The following is a 21649-nucleotide window of genomic DNA, read 5'->3' as shown; positions in this document are numbered from 1 at the left end:
CTCTTAATGAGATTCACCTGGGCAGGGCCCGCTCTGCCTGTGGCGGTGTGCAGCCCACTCCCTGCCTTCTGAGCAGACTCCTGCCAGCTGCTGCCTTCTCTGTTGGGCCTAGACTAGGAGCTGTCCCTGGCACTCCTCCCCAGTCAGCCCTCGGGCCTCGCTGCCTGGGGCAGTGACTGGCAGGTACAGATGGCTGCTCCTGAGGCGGGGCTCCCAGCCTGCTGGTCTTTTGAGTCAGGGAAGGGGAGGAGGCTGTCCTTAAGTAGCGCAGGGGCTCGCCCCTCCCTCCCCCTGTCTCCCAGGCCTACACAACTGCAGTGCTGAGCCGACTCCTCCAACTGTGGGCCTGTTCCCTCCCTCGGAAGGCCGGGCCTGGTTCTGCTCATTCCTCAGGAACATTTCATAGCTGCTGTTGGGCCCTACTCACTGCACACCTGCGCCGTCTGGCCCGGCCACTGTCAACTGTCTCCAGGGGCACAGGCTCTCGGACTCTCTGGTGCTGCTTTTCAGAGGCCTGGAAGCTGGGCAGGGCAAGAAATGCCACTTGACTCTGGCTCCCCCAGGGCCTGTCAGGACTGCCACCTCAGCCACGTTCTGTGTGTCCCTGGCAGCCAGCCCACCCTGTCTCTACCCAAATATCCAGGCTCAGAATAGACTGGACTTGTGACCTGGGAAGCTATACCCAGTGACCTGCCAATAAGACTCGTGTGCTGGACCCGGGCCTACAGGGACCAGCATGGTGAGCCACTGCCACAAACAGCCTGGTTCTCAGACTGAGTGAAATTGACACTGGGCAGGGCTGAAGGCCATAGTCAAGGGCTCCCATGTCCTGGCTGTGTACTCTGTAACCAGTAGCCAACTCAACTGCATGAGGAGACCCCACAGTGGTGAGCAGGGACACCCGCCCCTCCCAGGACAGCCTGCAGGTGACACTGGTTTTGGAAGACTGTCTGGGTGACGTGAGATAAAGTCACCTGGAGAAAGACACAGCTGCCTTCTCTTTGGAGTAGCAGCTGTTGAGCCACCCAGAACTGAAGGACCTTTTCCCACCATGTCCTCTACGCCGGTTCTGGCTGCCATTGTCTAAGCTACAGAGTGGATAGAAAAGGCCCTCTGCCATCCTGTCAGCCTGGCCCTCTATGCCACCCCGGGGGCCATCGCTAAGAACCGTTAACAGATGAGGAGGCCTGAGCCCATCCCTGAGGCTTTGGACATGAGATGCAATTAGCATCTCCAGTTAGCCAAGGTTAGGTAGGATGAATGGGAAGTTGCTCCCAGGGCCGCTGCTTGGTAGAGAGGAACTGAGCCTACCGACCTGACCAAGACAGCTGCTCCACCCAGTGGACATCCACCCAGCCCTGCCATGCCCTTGCCAGGCTCCAGGCCTGCTGGGAACCCAGCGAGGGTAAAGAGCAAGAGCCCCAGGGCCTTCCTGCCAGAGTTGAAAGCCAGTGGCCTGAGTGGACTGACCACCCCTCCCCATGCACAGGATCATGACCCTGCCCCAGTCACCTTTGAAGAGCCTTGCCTTGGCCCTCCAGGGATCTGATCTCAGAGCTGCAGAGCTCACCTCATCCTGTAGGGGGCTATCGGAGGGCCTATGCAGGCAGTGGCTGCCAGAACTGGAAGGTTGGGCAGAGGGGTTTCTCTGTGTCACGTGGAAAGGAGAATTGGGTCAGGAGAGGATGATGCCTTGATTTAGGAGAACAGAAGCTCCCCTCAAGTCTCCAGGCTGTGGGCTGGCCCAAGGGGCTAATAGGAAAAGAAGGGACTTCTCCAAACAGCTGGGGCATTCGAGAAGAGATGGACAGGGCATGGTTTCACAGGGTTTGACCTGAGGGCTGAGACCCAAGGACCCAGCTCCTTACTCAGAGCCCAGGATGGGTCCTCTATAGGCCTCTTCCACACGGCCATGTCAGACTGGGCAGCACAGTCTCTACAACAGGTGACCAGCAGCTGCGAGTCTGAAGGATCAACTGCAGTGGGCTTGAGCCTGCTCACCAAGAGGGAGTCCTGCCGCCTCCTGCCAGAGCAGGCTCCCACCCGTGTGCATAATGGGGTGCTTCACCTGATACTGAGGAGTCCCAAGACCCCCATATGTGGCACTACTCTCCCTGACTTCCCCTCCCCCCAGTTGACTGAAGGCATTAAGCAGAGGCTGGCCCAGTAAGAGCTGCCCTGTGGTGGAGCTCAGGCCAGCCCTGAGACTGATGTTGTGCTCCTGAGTTAAGCTTTAGGATGTCACTGAAGCCTTGCCTCTCACATATGGCCTGACCCCAAAGTCTGGGCTCCCAACTAATGCAACAGACGGAGGGGACTCCCAGCCACCACAGAATGGCTCACCACCTACACATGTTGCCAGGGAAAGGTTACCTGGGCGTGTGTGTGCCTGCAATGAAGAGCAGGACCCTGGGTACCATTCTCAGTGTCTGCTGTGTTTCTAGAAACCTCAGTTTATCAGCGTATCAGCCTTGCCTTCACTAAGAAGAAGAGAGTGAAAGTATATATACTGTTAAAAGGTGGTAGTGTACTAGTGAAATTTTCACAAGGTTGAGGTAGGAGGACCAGAGGCTGACTCATGAGCTTGAAGCCACCTGGGCTATACAAGATGGGTCAAAGCCTGGAACATCAAGTCAATCCACAAGTCTACAGGGGGATTCTGAAACCCAGCAATGCTAGTCTTGCGATTCCATTTCAAAGGCAAAGCCACTGTGATGGGTTTTTATGCTCTTTCCAAAGTCTGTTCCTTCTGGCAGTCTGAAGCAAGACTCTTGGTGATGCCAAATTGTCCTTAGGAACACTGTGTAGCCTGTCAGGATCTTGGGTCCTCTGGTTACGTCTCCAGACATCAGGCGGTGCTGTTTCCTGCACCTGGCATTGTGATTCTCTTTCCTCCTATAGGCCATCAGCCTCTCACTGTTGTGTCAGAGCTAAGGACTTCTGGTCTGAAGGTGACATTTTTGTGCAAAAAAAGCCAAAACAAAACCCTACTTTCTACTTTATTTTCTGTAATGAGCACATTTCATTTTTCCAAAAAAAATAAAAAAAATTTCTGTCTCCATATAGCTGTTTTTAAGGACTTAGCATGATTTGTGGGTGTGGATGTGCGTGCATCCCTGTGGAAGCCAGACCAGGCCACTGAGTCAACAGATCCCCTGGGGCTGGAGCTTCACTGGTTCATAAGCCACCAATGTGGATGTGGTGCTGTGAACTCGGGTCCCTCCAGAAAGAGCAGCTAGTTACCATGGAGCCATCTCCCCAGCCCCCAGTCTGCTGTAACTGATCTGGGGGTATAGCTTAGTGGGACACTTGTCTATATCTCTCTCTCTTAAAAAAGTTAGTGTTTGTGGTATTTGTGTAGGGAGGCGCACGCCTGCCTGCCTGCCTGCCTGCCTGCCTGCCTGCCTGCCTGCCTGCCTGCCTGCCTGCCTCGGTACACATGGAGGCCAGAGGACAACTCAATGGGGTTTACTCTCCTTCCACCTTTACAGCAGTTCTGATGATCAATCAAGTCACTGGGTTGGCATGAAAATAAATAAATAAATATATATATACATACATACATATATATATATATATATATATATGCATGCCTTCCTACTGCTGGGATTAAGGCATGCCACTCCATGTGCAGCCACAAACACTTTTTTTCATTTAAAATGAAATATGAACACAACGACCATGTTATCACTTTCATGTTATCACACGTGGGTGGAACAGGATGAGGGCTCCCAACACGGGGATCAAACGGCTCCACAAGAAACCCCCATTTACCAAGGAGAGGATGTTTCTTCACTGTCTCTGCTGACCGATTTCCCCAGAATCCCTTTGCGCTGTTACCGCCTCAGATACGGGAGAATATAAGACTACACACACCAAAAACACACAGGACATTAATAAACAGCACCCGGACATAGGCCTAACTGTCAAATGTCTTCACGTGTTAAGGGGTGGGAGGGACTGCTACCCGAAGAACGTTCCTCAGTGACGGTAACATTTATGGAGATCTTATATCAAAGGCACAAGGGACCAGTGCTACTGTCACCCTGCCCTGCGCAGTGGAAGAAGCTTGCAGATGTAAGTATACACTGTCCCTGTGGTTAAGTTTCTCCTGGTTCTTCCTGTCGTTGAATGGTGACGTTCTGCCTTTCACCTGTCTTAGCTATCACTCACTTTGCTTTTTAAAAGAGGAGTAAAAAACGGTCGAAGAGGGTGAGAAGATGGTGAAAAACAGCCCCATTAAGACAGAAATAAAATAAAAATACAAAAACCAGATGTAATTCAATACGATAGAAACTGGGTGAAAACAGTACACGCTAACAGACAAACACAGGGTGGGAGGAGACAGGAAAGGGCAGAGGCCCACAGCCTACACCAGGAGCCTTTCCATAAACCACTGAATGGACTGGATCTGCCACTTCAGTTGAGAGCCTTCTTTGATGGTAACAGAGCAGGCGCTGATCGGCCTGGAGGCTCCACAGCCTGCTTGGAGCTCACAGATACACGTAGGGGACATTCTTGCCTTCACACAGCAGAGGGAGGTGCAGGAGGATCTCCAGGGGCTCAGCGTCTGCTGCCATCACAGTGAACTCAGAGATGCCTCTGTTGAGGGTTTTGGTGGCTTCACTGGCTCCTTCCCGAAGCTGCTTGCAGTTACACCACTGCCGAACAAGGCCCAGCAGCTTCTTGGTGAGGTGGGCATCAGCGAGGGGATAGGCCTTCGGATCCACATCAGCCTCCGCGTCGTGGCTGCGGACGCACCGGCCTCGCCACGACTCCATAACGGCCCACCTCAGACAGAGGAGCGGCAATCAGGAGCCAGCCACAGACACTTGTAAACAGTGTCTATCTCCTTAGAAGGTAGAGACCTGCACAGGGCTGTCACTCAAGAGGTCTGCTAACGGGCCCTGCCTCCACCATGTTGTTGGCCACCATGAACGGGTTGTGTTGTGTCTGTAAGTCTGTTTGCCCCTGGAGAAATGTCTAGCCACGATCACGATGCCATTGATGGCAGAAACCAAGTGATTCTAAGACTGGGAAAGTTGACTTCCTCAATAAACACACGCATATACAACACACACACACACACACACACACACACACACACACACACACACACACACACACACAGACCCAACTCACCTGCCTCCAAAGCTTTGGGGTGTCCATCAGTAGCAGCAGGTGCCCTCTGCTGGCCAGCCCAAGCCAGTGCCAGAAATCCATGCCCTGTGCCTGAGTCTGTGACTCCAGCTTCTGTTTTAACAGAATTGACTGAGACTGAACCCTGTGGATCCTAAGGAAACGCTGAAGACTCTTCCGGCATTGGGTGATATCAGAAGGAAACGCTGAAGACTCTTCCGGCATTGGGTGATATCAGCTTGATGGGCATAAGCCTGGGCCGCTAACTGCACCCAGACCTCTGGGACCCTAGAGACAAAGGAGGATCCTATTAGAGCTAGGATTCAAGGACTCTGCAAAAAACAAATGCTCAGTCCTGGCCCTCCCATCCCTAGTCTGGATACCTCACCAAACATGCATGAGAAGCAACAGAAAGGGGTAAAATATCACGAAAGCAGAGGCAACTGTCCTGTTTGAGGGATGGAGGGCAGCCCCAACAGCTACATTCTGTCCCCTCCCTGTCAAATGCCAGAGTGTTGCCCACCTCTCCTGTTGGGTGCACGCGCACACTTGCCCGGGCTACAAGGCCAGGCGGTTAAAGTCGGGAGCTTTTCCAAGGATGGGTCACACTAGAAAGTGACAGAATGGGGATCCGCTCCAAATATCAGGATGTCTCTCTGTCCTCCTGACAGCCAGAAACTCAGGCACCACTCGGCCACTCAATGGCCGGCCTCAGGCACTCACCTGGTTGTCAGTTGCTAGGCAGCATGAGCTTGGTGGACCCCGCTTAGGCAGGACTGGGACATCCACAGGGTCCAGCGCGGGGCCACCTGGACTGAGGTCAAGACTTGAGCTCTCCTTCCTGCCTGTTGCTGGGCCTCATGGCACTGCCCTAGGGTGACACACCACACCACGAAAGCCTGTTGGGCCTGGGTCCTCCAGCTGCCTGACAACTCCACTCTGCTGCACAGAGCTTCTCCAGCCCAGGACAAAGGCCACAAGCTGGTCCCAGCGCCAGGGTCCCTGCTCTGCAGGTCTCCTGTGAGCTATCAGGCATGGCCCCCAGGTCTCTTCTCAGGTTGTCCTGGAAGTCTTCATGCTGGTCCTCGGACAGTCCTGTGTCCCTCACACGGTCACATCGGGACTGGAAATGACCGTGGGGTGTGTGTGTGTGTGTGTGTGTGTGTGTGTGTGTGTGTGTGTGTGTGTGTGTGTTTATTCAAAACAACCCCTGCAGATGTGTTTGTGATCCCAGCACTGAAGTAGAGGGGTTTCTGAGGCTAGCCCAGGCTTGAAGACCTTGCAAGGCTGGGAATCTAACTCAGTTGGTAAAGTGCTTTCCTCACATGCACAAAGCCTGCAGTTCAATCCCTAGCACAAAGTCTGGGTTCCAATCCCTAGTGCCAAATAAACTGGGCATGGCAGCATCTGCCCAGCATACCTTATATAGAGGCAGGAAGATCAAGCTATCCTTGGCTAACCACAGGGAGTGGGAGGCCAGCCTGAGCTATAGATTTCACCCCACTCTGGCCACTTTAAGAGGACTGAGGGCCTGGACCTCCTCACAGCTAAGGAAACACCTACCTCTGTCACCTTCACTGGCCTGTGGAGGTCACAGGCCTGGCCTGCTCAGGAGGTGAACTGTGGGGCTTGTGACCAACCTGAAAAGTGACGAGGGGCTGCTGACCACAGCCTCTGGCTCAGGTCTCCGCCTCACCTCCTCTAGTCAGAGTCCCCAGAGCTCTTCATGCCCTGGGCTCCCTGCCTTTCCCGGGTGACAAGCAGACCCCTCCTATCCCTGAAGTCATCTCAGCTACAGCCTGCTGCCAGTCCCTAGACACCACCTGCTGAAGAACCTGGACGCGGACTTGCCCCCACCTCTGGTACTGTTTATGGAGAAACTGCTGCCCTGGGGCCAGAGAGACCGAGAGCCATGGGGGACCCCCCCCCCAGCCTCCTCCCTGTACCCTGCTCGGCCTGCCCTTTGCCCTACACTCTATCTGCCTGGCTAAAACACTCTTGGCCACCAGGTACTGTATTCAGGGAGCCAAGGCTCTGTTTGTTTTGTTTTGTTTTTTCTTCGTGTTGGGGACTGAATGCAGAATGTGGCCCACGCTAAACCCACACTCCCCAGCCGATGGCATCCCCAGATGTTTTGTTGAAGATTTTGACAGTGCTTAGACATTAGAGGAATTCAGAGTTTTGAAAATCTAGGGGCTGGGTATATAGCTCTGTTACAAGAGCACTTGCTTTGCCTCCTGTGTATAAAGGCTTGGCTTCGATCGCCAGCATTGCACAATCCAGGCCTGGTGTCCCAGGACCTATCATCCCAGCACGTGAAAGGCGGGTGTAGGAGGATCGAGGGTTCAAAGTTACCCTCTGTCAGCTGCACAGCAAACTGGAGGGGGCCACAAGAGACCCTGTTTTCAAACAAACAATAAGAAAATAAACTTTAAATCTAGATTTCCAGGGGCTGCAGAGATGGCTCTGCATAAGAGCATGTATTAGTTTTCCACAGGCCTGAGTTCTGTTTCCAGCACCCACATCAAGTGGCTTACAACTCCAGTTTCAGGGATCTGATGCCGCTAGCCTCTGTGGGCACCAGAACGAATGTCTGTGGCATACATTCACACAAATACACATACACATACACAATTAAAAAGGAAATAAATATGTATATTTTAATTTAGATTCTGGTTTCTCTCCTTTTTTTAAAGATTTATTTATGTATTGTATATGAGTACACTGTAGCTGTCTTCAGACACACCAGAAGAGGGCATCGGATCCCATTACAGATGGTTGTGAGCCACCATGTGGTTGCTGGGAATTGAACTCAGGACCTCTGGAAGAGCAGTCAGTGCTCTTAACCCCTGAGCCATCTCTCCAGCTCCCAGATCTCCCTTTTAAAACCAGAAGATTTGTCGTTCATCCCTAGCAGACAAGTATGGGGCTGGAGAAGCAGCTGTCTCCAGTGGGCAGGACACCAGCTGCCTAAGACGGTCAAACCTGCCTAACAGCTCATTGCTGCGACCGGTGGGCGTACAGGACATTGAAGATGGCTGCCAACGAACCAGCAAGATGATTCAATAAGTAAAAATACAGGATTAGGTTGTAAAGAGACAGGAGCTTTGGGCTGGAGAGATGGCTCAGTGGTTAAGAGCACTGTCTGCTCTTCCACAGGTCCTGAGTTCAAATCCCAGCAACTACATGGTACCTTACAGCCAACACTGGGATCTCGCGTCCTCCTCTGGTGGGAAGAGAGAGAGAGACAGAGAGATAGAGAGAGAGAGAGAGAGAGAGAGAGAGAGAGAGAGAGAGAGAGAGAGAGAGAGAGAGAGAGAGAGAGAGAGAGAGAGAGAGAGAGAGAGAGAGAGAGAGAGAGAGAGAGAGAGAGAGAGAGAGAGAGAGAGAGAGAGAGAGATAGACAGACAGAGAGAGAGAGAGAGACAGAGAGAGAGAGACAGAGACAGAGAGAGAGAGACAGAGAGAGACAGAGAGACACAGAGAGACACAGAGACACAGAAGACACACACACACACACAGAGAGAGAGAGAGAGAGAGAGAGAGAGAGAGAGAGAGAGAGAGAGAGAGAGATTCTGATTGGACATGCTCTACCATCTTCAGTCACTCACCTTGAATGAATGGGTTCTGCAGACGCTCTGTGGTGAGACCAGGACCCTCACAAAGGAACTTAGAAATGGGTGCCTAGCCCCCCCACAGAGCTTTCAGATGTAGCTCCAGCCCTGGGTGACCCCTCACTGGGCAGTCCGTTGGGAGAGAGAGAGACAGAGGGGTCCCCTAAGCCATCTGACTCCCTCTTGCTCCATTGACACCACGAGATGCTAAAGGTCTGTGGTTTAAAAGTATAACCTGGCAACCCGAGTTTAGTCCCCTGGAGTCATGCACGTGATAGAGAGAACTGATTTCCACAGACAAGAACTGCGGCACACACACAACCCACTAATTAACTAATTAATTAAGACAAAACTGTAATAGGGGCTGTAGTGTGGCTCGGTGGTAGACCGGAGCGCTGGATTCTATCCCCAGAACTGAAGTTAATTAGTTACAGAAAATGTTGGTGTTATTTGTTGCTCAGGAAGGGGTGGGCGCCTCCTGGAGATGTGACTGCAACTTGGCTGGGGTCAAACTGAGGACAAAGGATTAGGAATCTGGGAAGCTAGAGGGGTTCAACCCCTTCTTTTCCCACACAGGCTCCTCTCCCAGGCTGCTTGCTCCGCAAGCCTATTGGCATCATGGCCCTGAGAGCACCAGGACTCTGTCTTCCTCGACCTTAGGCCAGCAATATCTGGAGGCCAGGCAAGGCAAAGGTGACAGGCGAAGAGGAGGGAGGTGCTAATGCTCCGGCCCAGAGTTTGCTGTGGACTGTCTGACAGGAATCCCCACAGGCACTTTGTAAAGAGAGCACAGTCTTATTCCTGGTTTACAATGGCCTAGCACAGACTGAGAGTGCTTAAGTGGCTTGTTCACGATCCACACAGCGGAAGATGAGAAAGCAGAGACCCGCTCCTGGGTGTACCCTCCATGATCCAATCCTGGGCTCTGAGATGGGTCTGGAACTCAGAGTGTCACTAAGGGACCCTGGCCTTCTCCTCTCCCAGGTGTCCCCGCCCAGTCCTTGACCCCCTCTGTCAGCAGGAGAGCTGGTGGCTCAGGGCCACTCGCACCAGTCCCCGGCCTCGCTCCTGGACTCTCCTGCACTGTCCACGAGTGCGTCAGCCGCTGCCTGCACAGACCCGTCACAGCCCCGACGCTCTGATCCAGGCTCAGTGAGCAACTAGGTCTTCCCAGGCTCCTTGAGCTGCAGTCCAGGGGCTCCAGCTGAGGAGAGTGCTGGGGAGGAAGAGAAATATCCACTCTGAGCACAGCCATTGGCCCAGTTTCACCTCTTCCTTCCCTCCCTCAGCAACAGGTATGGCTTGGATGGATCTTTTCCCGGCTCTGATGAACAGAATAGAGGGGTCTGGGACCCTTCCAGAGGGCACAATGGCAGGTGACAGGACTATAAAAGGGCCCTCAACCTCCAATGCCCAGAGCTCAGCCATTGGGGTTGGTGCTATAATCCATTTTACAGATAGGAAAGCAGAGGCACAGAAAGTTAGTTAACTTGCCCCAAATCACACAGCCAGAGACACAAAACAAAGGGATGTAGGCAGTCCCCTCTCAAGCTCTGCCCTATGAGAGCTTACGGAGAGAAACAGACGCAGCAGAGGCAGAGTGCCTTGCCCTGCTTCCACCCCTCACAGGAAGAAAGAGCATAAGATTCTGGGGGCCATGCTGACTGGGGTGTGAGCAGGGAGCCCCCTGAATATGCGGGTTCTGCGGGGCTGCTGCTGGGAAGACCAAGTGATGGGTCAGAGGAACTGTCAAGAGGCAAGGACTCCACTACACAATGGACAATGGGGTTCCCCCTTCCTGGCATAGTTCCTGCTCGGCCACTGGAATGCTTCTCCACCAGGAAGGTCTCCAGGAGGATGTGGGCCCTAGGAAGCTAGGGAGGAGGGACGAATCCTGCATCTCTCACCTCCACCCCACTCCAGCCCCTCACCTTCTCCAGCGCCCCTGCTGAAGTTCTGCAGTCCAGCCAGGCCTCCCATCTTGGGCTGCTGCCCTGTGCCTCCAGGGCTAACCTGGCCTTCATGTCTGGACCCCAGGCCCTCAAGTGCCACTGGCTCAGGATGTGCTGCAGAACCCGCTTCTGCATGCCCTGAAAGGAGGAGCTGGGGGAGGGAGCTGGGTGAGTCCCTGGGATTCATAGCACCCATGATGGTGACAGGCCTGCTGTGAGAGAGCCCAGCTGGCTGACTGTAACCAGTGCAAACCAAGGGGTCGTTCGGAGCTTCAGGAAATAACGATGCCGTCTATAGCTCAGTGGTGGACACTAGCTTAGCGTGGATGAGTCTGAGGACCTGATGCTCAGCCCCACGAAAGACACAGGCGAGCCACTCTGCCCTCCACTCAGGGAGCTGAGGCAGGAGGATTGCCAAGAGTGTGTAGCCATCCTGAACTATGGGCCACGATGCTTGCTAGAACGGGAATTCTTAACCCGCAAACTGCTGGCTTATTCTCCAAGACCGCCTACTTTAGAAGCTGACCTCTGATGACCCCAGCCTCCTCAGAGCCCACAATCAGCTGGGTCTCAGAGTCCTTGTCAAGGCGGCTGGGAGAAAGTGGCCCCAGAAGCTTTCTGCTTGGTCACTGTCTCAGGGTCCCACAGTCACCTCCCAGGGCCTGATAACTGCTGGGCCACACAATGTATCCTATCGGGCCTCCCGTCAAGGTCATGGGAAGGCTAAGGAATGCTGAGCGGGCTCTCAAGGACTCGGATCATGTACCCACCATGCCCCGGGCTGACCCTGGGTCATCAGCTTCCGGACGCTTACACAGCTTGCTGGTGCTGGTAGAGTCGTGTCCTCCAGAGCAGCAGGGCCCGGTACAGGGCCAACTTCTGCCACATTTCCCACAGGGAGCACAGATCTGGCCCCTTGCATGGCTGTTGGACCTGGGCCTCTGTCTCCAGGCCAGGGACCATGGAAGTTCCTGGGACTAAGCTGCTGAGAACCTCGTTCCCTGGGGAAGAAGGCAGGAGGTGGTTAAGTTCCTTGTCACAAACATACGGCTGCAGCCTAAGGACTCCTGGGCCTCCCCCTCATGGGCACCGCCTTTCTGTGTCCTCCTCAGCTACCCGCAAGGTTGCCTCAAGACCCCACCTTCCCCAGCTGAGGAAGAGGCTGTATGTGTCTTACCATACAACAGAGGCTTTCCAGGCAGAATGTGTGATGGACGACTCAGGGTTAAGCCAGAATAGTCCCCTACCCAGAACAGCTTACATGGAGACAGGGATACAGCCTAGCCAAGGTTTACTCCCTCCGGGAACTCCTCCCAGACCTCTAGTACTAGCAAGGTTCCTCCCACCCATAAAAGGCCCAGCTCAGCAAAGTCCTCTCTTAGCTGATGGGGGCTCTGGTTGGAGGGAAGGGACCCGTGTTTGCCGCAGGCTCACCTGCCTTCTGCCAGTAGAGGGCCAACTGAGTCACCTCCGTCACATCTGAGCCCTGGAGCTTCATCACCCACCGTCCCAGGCATACCCTTAAGGTCCTCACTCTTCGGTGGGCCAGATGTCTTCTGCACTGGGCCCCTCTTTGCACGAACCGTAGCCAGGCCCTAAAGCACCTACAGCGTGGAGGGGAACGGCCCTTGGCAGCAGCGGCGTCGGCCACCTGCCCCTGACACGCTCACACTTGGAGAGCCTCAGCCTTCACCTTTCTGAGCCTCCATTTCTCATCTATAAGGTGGAAGGCTGAGCATGATGCCTGTCTTCTCAGGCCTCAAATGTCATCCCTGAGTGCCTGAAGGACCCCGGCATCCTCCCGTCTTGCCTCCCACACCCACCCTTGCCCCACTCATTCTGCTGGTTCTGACTCAGCGACCGCTGGCACCTTTCTTCTTGAGTCCAATCGGGTTAAGCACCTGCTCAGCCTCCTGGGGCGTCTCCTCTGTTCCTAAAAACTCAGCTCCTCCCATGGCCTCCAAGGGTAGGTGGGACCTGACCCCAAACACCTTTTCCTCTCATCTCGGAACGGTTTTTCTCCTTAATGTATTTGGTCTTCCTAGCTTGCCTAAGATGACCTTGAATTCCTGGATCCACTCAATCCCCCTGCCTCCACCTCCTGAGTAGCCGGGACTGTGAACTTTTACTTTTACACTGGCTCCTGGGGTCATTGTGCTCCTGCTGAGGCCTCTGCACACTCTGTTCCCTTCGTGTGGTACCCAAGTCCCTCCATGATCCTACAGGTCATACCTCAAGTCACTCTCCGTGTCTAGGTCGTTAGGTCACTGCCAGCGTTAACAGTTATTGCTGGGGCGAGTGATGGACATGAGAGTATGGAATTTAAAAGCCCACAGGCGTATAGGAGCGGGAAGGATGGCTCAGTGGTTAGGAACACTGGCCGCTCTTGTGGAGGACCCAGGTTTGGTTACCGACGCTCACATCTGTGAGGCGCACAAACCACCTGTAACTTCCCTCCCCTGGGATCCACTGCCTTCTTCTGGACTCTCTGGGACCCTGCATGCGCGTGGTGTACGTACAACCGTTCAAGTACACACACATAAATAAGTATAAAACATAAATAAATAAAAATACATTATATTGGCTGGTAACTCGACGGCTTACCACGTGGTTAGGCAGGCCTAGACTGTCCTTTTTTTTATATAATTATAAATGGTGTCATGGCTGGTGTGTTTTTGTCCAACCTTTTGTCCTCATCCTGGTTCTAGGTGCTGGTAGGCAGGGGCAGAGGCAGCAGCAGGGCAGAGGGCAGGGGGTGGGGGGAAGGCAGGCTACCATCTGCCTAAGGCCACATTGCCCAGTTTTGGTGTCCAAGCTTACTGTCCCTTACTTGTCCCTGCATCTCCAGGCAAGATCTGTGGCTGCTTTTCTTTCCAAGGAAAGGCTCCCCCTAGGAGCAAGGGATGTTGGCGCAGCCTGGGTATGAGCTTGCTCCAGTTTCTGCTGCAAAGTGATGCATCTCCACTGGGTCAAAAGACAAGGGGCGAAAGGATGGTAGATGAGGCTTGGAATGAGGCTCCCAAGAGAGCAACAGGGAGGGGCAACTGGGAGTCACAACTGTATACCAAAGCTCTGGCCAGAACCACAAGGCCACCCCATTTCCTTGGGAATGAATGAATGAAAGAATCCCAAGAGACAGTTCCTTTGGAGCCAAACCTTCCACCCTCCCTTACTCAGTACCCAAGGAGGAAGAACACCCACACATCCTCTCAGCCCTAGCAGACAAGGGGTTGGAGAGATCAACCTGGGCCCAGCAGGCACCCCCTCTCAGTAGAAGTGGTCTCCTCAGACATACCAGAGCCATGTCATTCCACCCAAACCACAACCTGGAGAACCCAGACCTCTCGGAAGCTCCAGGCTAGCAGAGCCTTCTCATGCTGACCCCAAGCTGCCTCCAGCCGGGTCTCCTGGAGCCATGGGACCCAACGCAGTTCTCTGGGGCTCTCTCCAATCAGCTGCCTATGTCTCATAGCTGTGGCCTTAGCCACTGCCTGGCGCCTCTGTGGCAAGTGCCTCCAGACTCTGAAACTTTTGGACAGCAGCTCCCAGCTGGGGACAAAAACAGGACTGATGAGGGAGCTAGGCCCAATGCTCAGCTCCCCCAGGACGCCATTCTTGTAACTTTCCCAGTAATCACGAAGGTGATGCACCCTTCCATAGCAGAAGACCCAAAGAACTCTCTTGTAGATGCCCTGGACTCCCGGAGGGCAAGAGGCTCCCACAGAGAGGATAATTTCCCCACTACACTGATGTGTACAGTTCCTGGGGATCCAAACACATAGTTCTTGGGCCCTGGAGGCCCCTGACTTCCCATGAGGGACAGTGTGAAGACAGTTCTGTCCCCTTGAAATCCTGCCAAGGCTCTGCCATCAGAGGCCTAATTTCATCAAGTCCCTATGATACAGGCAGATGGGTTAGACGCTTAAGTGGCCCCACTCTACCCCCACTCCCACACGGCAGGGCCTCACCAAGCAGCCTGGGAGTCCAGGGTCACAATGCTTTGAGCCTTATCCTACAGAAACAAAAGCCACCACGACAGTTCTCAGGCCAAGGAGTAGGAGTGACAACTTCAGCCAAGCCCATCTTCTGGGAGCGTCCCGCCCCACAGCCTCCCTAGGCCTGTACCTGCAGAGCGCTGTGAGCCCGGGCTGTATTTGATAGACAGGAGGCCGTCCTCTCCCCATCCCTGCCTGTTGGTCCCTGTGGGGTCTTCTCTCTTCCTGCCTTGCCAGACAGGACACTGAAGACCCTTGTAGATTCAAGTCTGGTCTCTTTGCTGCCCGCCTCAAGGGTGACACTGAAGTGCCCTCTGTGCCTCTTGTTACATAGAAAGCTTCGGGGACCCCTCTCTCTTGTCCCAAGGTGCTGGGTAGGAAGAACCTCCTGGTCTGAGTCAGAGAGACCCCCAGCCAGTGTTCCCAGAGTGGGCTCACGTGACGGGGGCTTATATATAGGGGACTCGGAGAGTCTAGCTTGGACCACCAGAGTCTCCAGGAAGCTTATACATTCCCTAGAGTGGCTGGGCCAAGGTTGGGCAGGAGTTGACTGGTTACCACGGGTGTGGGGTCCACTCTGGGTAAGGCCTGGGTGCTCCCAGGATATCTGGTTCCCTAAACTGGTGGCCTCAGGTTCTAGGTGTTGGATGGAGTCCAGCAGCCAGTTGGCAGTACTGCAGGAGAAAGGGGATGAAGCCTGAGACTGACTGTGGGCAGAGATAGACAGGTCCTCCAAGGTGAGAGGTTCCCCCACAAGCCTGGGGGCCCAGCTCCCTGAGCCACACCAGGACCTGGGACCAGGCCATGTGCACCCATCAAGAGGTGCCAAGCCCCCAGGGAGACTCAAGAAGGTGTCTGCGACCTGGAGTGTCTGCTTCTGGTGGGAGGATGGGCCAGTTGGTGGCAGGCAGCTGTTTTGCAGATGGGGGCTAGTGGTCCCTCGGAAGCATAGGTTACTCTGCTGTACAGAAGGCTCTCGGGTCCTCCCCTGGGACCTCCCTGTTGGCAGCTGTAGATTACTCTGTTGCCAGAGCCCTGTGTCACCTAGTCGGCCAGCAGTGTCCTTCAGGGCAAGGGCCAGGCGGGGACGTGGGCTGGCTAGGTTACTTTGGACTTGGTAGGGCTTCTGGCATAGCACTGAGTCTTGGGAGTGTGTGGTGACCTGGCCCATGGGCATCCTCTGGCCTCCTCCAATCCCAGGCTGATGTCCAGGTTTCTTCAGGGTCTCTTCAGCTCTATAAGGAACAGAGACAGCCACACCCTGGGGCACGAACCCGGCGATATCTTCTCAGGTAAGACAAGCGGGTATCCTGGCCCCAGAGCTGAGGAGTGGCAGGACTCTCGGTAGGAGGAGTCAGGACTTCAGCTCTACGAGCCTGAGGGGACAATATGCAGACCCCAGAGCCTTGGAGCCAGGCAGTGACAAGGTTTGACTTGAGACCTGGCTATGTGGAAAATGGAAGGGGAGGGGAGAGAGGGGAGGCTTCGAGAGGGTTATCTGTAGGTAGGACCAAGGTGCATAGAGGGTTGTGGAAATGGGGGTAACCAGATGAGATGAAGGACAGAGGGAGTGACCAGCTTACAATCTGCCCAGTGGTCTCAGAACACTCTTACCTTTTAACAGCACCCTCTGGCTGCCCTCTGGTGACCCCAACTGTTCCAGGCATAAGAATCAGACTCTGAATTTGTTCTTGGGCTCTCTGTACCCTCAGCTGGACCAGCTCGGTAGCCTTTTTTTTTTTTTTTTTTTTTAATTTTAATTTTATGGGCATTGGTGTTTTGCTTACATGAATGTCTGTGTGAGAGTGTCAGGACCCCTGGAACTGTGTGAGCTGCCACATGGTTGTTGGGAAGTTGAACCTGGATCCTCTGGAAGAGGAGCCAGTTCTCTTAACCTCGGAGCCCTCTCTCCAGCCCCTCGGAGCCTTCCTGTAGCCTGAGAATCTTCACTCCTAGAAGCTCACCCTCCAGAGACTCCGGCCCAGAGACTTACATTCCTAAGGCCCCTATTCTACAGGAACTCCACCCTTCAGAGGTAGGTGCCCTCCCAAGACCCTTCCCTTTGGCACCTCTCCCTCCTGAGGTCCCACGTTTCCATCCTCCTAAAGAGCTCCCCCTTGGGGTGGTTGATGCTATACCAATCAAGCCAGCCTAAGTAAGGAAGCAAACCTCTAGAGATACAAAGGTGCTAGGTGGGTGACTGGAGAGGACCCGCGGTCACAGCCTTACCAGGCTCAGCGAGCTTCTTACCTGGCCTCAGAACAGCCACAGTCTTTGGGGGTACATTTTCCTTATATCCAGTGACGGGTCTTGGTTCCATGGGTTTTGGAACATCTGTGCATTCAGTTAGACGGGTTGGGCTGAGGTGTAGCTCAGGGTGTAGCACTGATCTGCATACGTGAGGCCCTGGCTTAGATTCTCAGCATAGGAACAGAGAAAGGGCACTCTCTGTGGAGAAAGAACAAGATGCCTTGGCTACAGGGCCCTGTTCCCTCTAACACCCTTGGGTCATATCCTCAGCTATTCTGGGCACAGTTCCTCTCTGCATGGGTCTCTTGGGGGTCTCTGCTCACTGCCCCACATAGCTTTTCCCCTTTCTGTTGTAATATTTTCTTCTCTTTTTCTGTTTGTTTTGGTTTTTTGAGGCAATGACAATGTGACCCTCGTCGTCCCGGAACTCACTATGTAGACCAGGCTTGCCTCAAACTCATAAAAGTTTACCCGCCACTGCCCACTAAGTGCTTGGATTAAAGGCATGCATCACCATGACCACCTAAGGATATCAGATCCCTAGAAACTGGAGTTACAGATGGTTATGAGCCGGCCTGCGGGAGCCGGGAACCAAACCTGGGGCCTGGGTTAGAGGCAACAGAGTGCTCCTAACCACTGAGATATATATCTCCAGTCTCTCTTCTGTTTTGAGAGATTCTCTATGTAGACCAGGCTGTACCTGAACTCACTATGTATAGCCAAGGATGATACTGAACTCCACTTCCCAAATTCTGGGATTACAGGCTGTGCCCTCATGCCTACCTTGTGCAGCGCTGGAGTTCAAACCCAGTGCTTTCTTTGTGCTAGGTAAGCACACTAAAAACTGAGTTCCAACACCAGCCTTTTTAGTTTACTATTTTCTCCCTCCCTCCCTCCTTTCCTTACTCCCTCCCTCTTTGCCTCCCTCCCGCCTTTAAGTCCTGCCTCAAACATCATAGTAAGCGCTTCTACCATCAGTTGCAGCATGCTACCCACCCTTACCCTCTGTGCCCTGCATGAGCTCCACCTGGCATGTGCCATTACTGTGTCTACTGAAGATATGATGGTTTCGTACGCATACAACGTACAGAATAGCCTGCCACATGGCTGGGGCTTAAACACGTGTTGAGTGACTGAACTACTGCTAAACACCAGCTCAGCCATTAGAGGCATTCTGCACCGCGGTCAGTCTTAAGATTGAGTTTACTGGTTCTAGAAAGGATATTGAGGCTGGGAAAGGCCACCGGCCCGTTGCTCAGCCCAGAGAAGGCTGTTTTTTAAGCATGGGCGGTCTCCCTTGCTTCTCCCGTATTAAGTCCAGCCCTCTCATGCCCACGCCTACATAAAGACACTTAGACCTCCCTTTTCCCACCATGGAACCCTGGGGCCAGTTTCCTGCCTTTCAGGACCTGTTCTCACATGCTTCAGTCTTCCTTGGGACCTTTCCTCTGACCAATCAGGTTTGGGGGACCGCTAACGTTTAGGATAAGTGTGAGGTTAAAGAATTTCAAACACAAGCGCGTGCTCGCCTAGCTCCGCCCCCGTCCCCAGTGTGCCTTGCGCGTTCCCAAGTAAAAGTTGCAGAGGTCTGCGCATGCGTAGGTCCGAATGAGTGAGCCGCACTGGTCTATGCTGAGTTTCAGTCCCAGGATCTGCATCTCAGTTACAAGGCGTGTGCCAGCGGACAGACTCCCTCTTCGCCGCAATTGTCTATGGTCTCCCGAGAAGTAGATGGACATCACCCAGTCTTTTCCTTGCATGCTGTGATGTTGGTCTGTTCACACCTCCCTCCAAACCTCACACATTTCCCACATTTCAAGCCTTTGCCTGGGTTGTTCCGTGGTGCACCCCGCCATGGGTGCTTTTCCTGTGACACCCGTAGGAAGATGAAAGAGCCTGGGCTCAAGTCACAAGGTTTGTGCTGGTGGGTGGCTTTAGCCAAATCCCAAACCCGTGACACCCCAAGTCTACCCCCCACCCATTTTTAAAAGTGGTGCTGGGGATTGAACCCACAACCTGTGCATTCTAGACAAAATCTTTCCCACTGAGTTCGATCTCTAGCCTTCCTCCTACCTCTTTCTTTGAAGTCTGTGTCAAGCCAGTGTGTGATAGCCCTCTGGAGGCAGAGTCAGGCAGATCTGTGTTGAGTTCCAGGCTAGCCTGATCTACATAAGTGAGTTCCAGGCAGGCCAGCACTACATAGTGAGTCAGCTCTCAAAAACAAGTAAATTAAAAAAAAAAAATCCTTGTCGAATATCTTCCTAAACCTGGTGGATGGAACCTTCGGCCACCTTTCTACAGCCTCAGCTTGTAAACCGCACTGAATCTTATGTCTTCTGAGAGAGTCCTTCAAACCTGTCTTGCAAGCTACCTGTCTTCAGTCTGCTGCATTGAGTTTCAGCTTTAAACCGTATTTGTCATCTGTAGAATGGTGCCACCTTGTAAAATCCCCAGCCTCTGTAAAGCACATTCCAGCTCGGAGACCAGCTCTATGGGTTCTCTTGTCCGAGTTGCCATGTCCCCAGATCTGTTTCATTTTGGGAAGCTAGGGAACCATACATTCCCTGGTACTGTGTGTGTTGCGGAGGGGGTGTAGAGTCCTCCAACAGACTGACTCCCTTTCAGATTCTGAATCATAGGCCATTCTATTCTGTAAAGAATTAAAATGAAGTCTATTTTCAAGGCACCGGGGCAGGAAGTGCTTAGCTCTCTCTCTCCAGGTTCAGATCTGGATTCTGAGATCCGGTCTCAGAGATAACGATGGACGGTTAGAACCATCCATCGGTTCTGTAGATGGTCTCTGGCTCACATGTGAGCTTCACAGAACAAAGCCTCAGAGGATACTTCCGGCCTTCTGATATTGCATAAAGGTGCCCCAGGATGTTTACTCGATTGATAAATGATAGGTATCTAATGGGCAGGCTGTTCACCCTTTTCCTTGTGATTAATTGCACGGCAATACACACAACAAGCTTGAACATTTATTGACCATTGAGGTCCCACTATTTTCAACCTTCACTACGAGTCCCTGAGTGGCGCATGATTCTTATCCTCTTTAATTTACATGTTTACCTTGTGTGTGTGTTTGCCCCCACACACATACATGTGCCAAGTGTCATGGCATTCATACAGAGGTGAGGAGATAGCTTTCAGGAGTAGCTTCTCTTCTTATACATGTCCTTGGAATCAAACACAGGTCATCGAACTTGGCCTTTACCCCCTGAGCTATCTCAATAGCCCATCTTATCCCGACTTTTCAGATCAGGAAACAGACATGGTGAGATTTGAAAAACAACAGTTGTTTATTATACAGAAGTCTCAAGGTACCTTTAAGATTTAATTATATTTATTTATGGAGGGGGCGTGTGCCAATATACAAACATGGAGGTCATAGGACAACTTGCAGGAGTCGGTTCTCTCCTTCCACCCTGTGAGGCCCAGGGATCAAACTCATATTTTGGTGGCAGGGCCCTTCCTTGGCAGGCCATCTCACTGGCCCACCTTTGAGATTCAAAACAAGGTTCTCTGGTTGCAGAGAGGGCTGGACCTGCAGGGCTATTCTGGATACTGAGGACAGCTCTGAGTAGGAGCAGACCAGCAGTTCGGCAGACAAGAACACTGAGTACCTCTGGAGCAGTTTCTCAGGAAGACTCAACCCCATACAAACAAGCAACTGATTTGCAAACTGGACAAGTGACTTCAGCTCTGCAGACATCAGGTAAGAGACTTCCTAGAACAATACTCTAGACTAAAACCTGGAAGCCAGCCTGTTTCCAAATCACCACAGGGACTTGTGGCACAAAGGCAGGTGCCGATGAGAACAGCTGGTTGGTTGAAGAGCCCCATTCCACAAGCACAGCCCTTCTGGTCCTTGCCTGGCTAGCCTGTGTGCTTCTCTTCGCCCTCCAGTCAGTGACAACAGGGTCCAGTCCCAATCCTGCTGTTAGTGATTGCTGGCTTTTCTCTCTTCAGGGCATCTGCAGACCCTGCTGGCCTCCCTTCAAAGTGTGTTCAGGAGTTGATAGCCATATGTCACATTCCCATAGCCCACAAACACAAACTATCCTCCTGAGCTCACTCCGTGGAAGCCAGTGCCCAAGGTGGCTCCCAACCTGCTCTTCTACTCTGACACCCAGTGCTCCAGCCACACGGGCTTCCTAACCACATGCAGGCCAATGCTCCAGGTCAGGCTTCCTGGCGGCTGCCCCTCCACTTAGGCCTTCTCTAGTCCACTACTGCCTCTAGGGCACGTCTCTTCTCCTCACCCACCGACTCTGGCACCTGATGCTCCTCCATGCTTCTGCTCACCCCAGGGCCTCTCCTCTGTCAGCTGGAAGTTTGTCACTCACTGTGGGACAGCCAATGACCAATGAGAAAGCCCAGCCCACTCTGCTCTAGTCTGCCTTTGGGACCTTCTCCAGAGATCCTCCTCTACCCTTCCCTAAGATCTGGGGGTGGATGCAGGCTCTGTGACCTGTCTTAGCTACGTCGGCCAAGCCCTCCCTCACCTTACTAAGTCTCTGCAAGCATGGCCTATCCAAGAGACACAGGCACTGATACTCCAGGCCTTCCTTCCGGCAAGAACCCTTCAGAAACACGAGAAAACACCTTGGGCTTCTTGTCTTCTTTGCCTCAGGCCACGTGCTCCCTTCTCCTCAGGCCTCTGCAGTCATGAACTTGACATGTATCCCAGAGCTAT

At 53.3% G+C, this 21649-nt stretch overlaps 1 protein-coding gene across 1 annotated transcript; it reads right to left on the bottom strand.

Moving 5' to 3' along the window:
* Nucleotides 1-1224: 1224 nt before the first annotated feature.
* Nucleotides 1225-15871, bottom strand: C1H1orf167 (chromosome 1 C1orf167 homolog). The gene is made up of 11 exons (XM_032890983.1): nucleotides 15252-15871; nucleotides 14047-14254; nucleotides 12140-12356; nucleotides 11520-11706; nucleotides 10685-10856; nucleotides 9804-9969; nucleotides 6936-7027; nucleotides 6030-6262; nucleotides 4498-4791; nucleotides 1571-1622; nucleotides 1225-1491 (listed from the first exon to the last, which is right to left on the bottom strand). Exons 1-11 carry the CDS (start codon nucleotides 15869-15871, stop codon nucleotides 1225-1227), a joined length of 2508 nt encoding a protein of 835 aa, XP_032746874.1.
* Nucleotides 15872-21649: the final 5778 nt, after the last annotated feature.

The sequence above is a fragment of the Rattus rattus genome, chromosome 1 (genome assembly GCF_011064425.1).
Source record: "Rattus rattus isolate New Zealand chromosome 1, Rrattus_CSIRO_v1, whole genome shotgun sequence".
Classification (NCBI taxonomy): Eukaryota; Metazoa; Chordata; class Mammalia; order Rodentia; family Muridae; genus Rattus; species Rattus rattus.
The sequence above is the reverse complement of the archived record's forward strand: the minus strand, read 5'-3'. Positions and strand labels throughout refer to the sequence as shown.

Excerpts from the sequence above, each read along its gene's own strand:
- C1H1orf167 (XM_032890983.1), bottom strand. The coding sequence starts at position 15,871 with ATGGGCCAGGTCACCACACACTCCCAAGACTCAGTGCTATGCCAGAAG. Across the intron at positions 14,255-15,251 it reads CCCCACACCCGTGGTAACCA|CTGGGAGCTGCTGTCCAAAA; the intron begins GTCAACTCCTGC and ends TTTTGTCCCCAG. Across the intron at positions 11,707-12,139 it reads CCTCTACTGGCAGAAGGCAG|GGAACGAGGTTCTCAGCAGC; the intron begins GTGAGCCTGCGG and ends CTTCTTCCCCAG.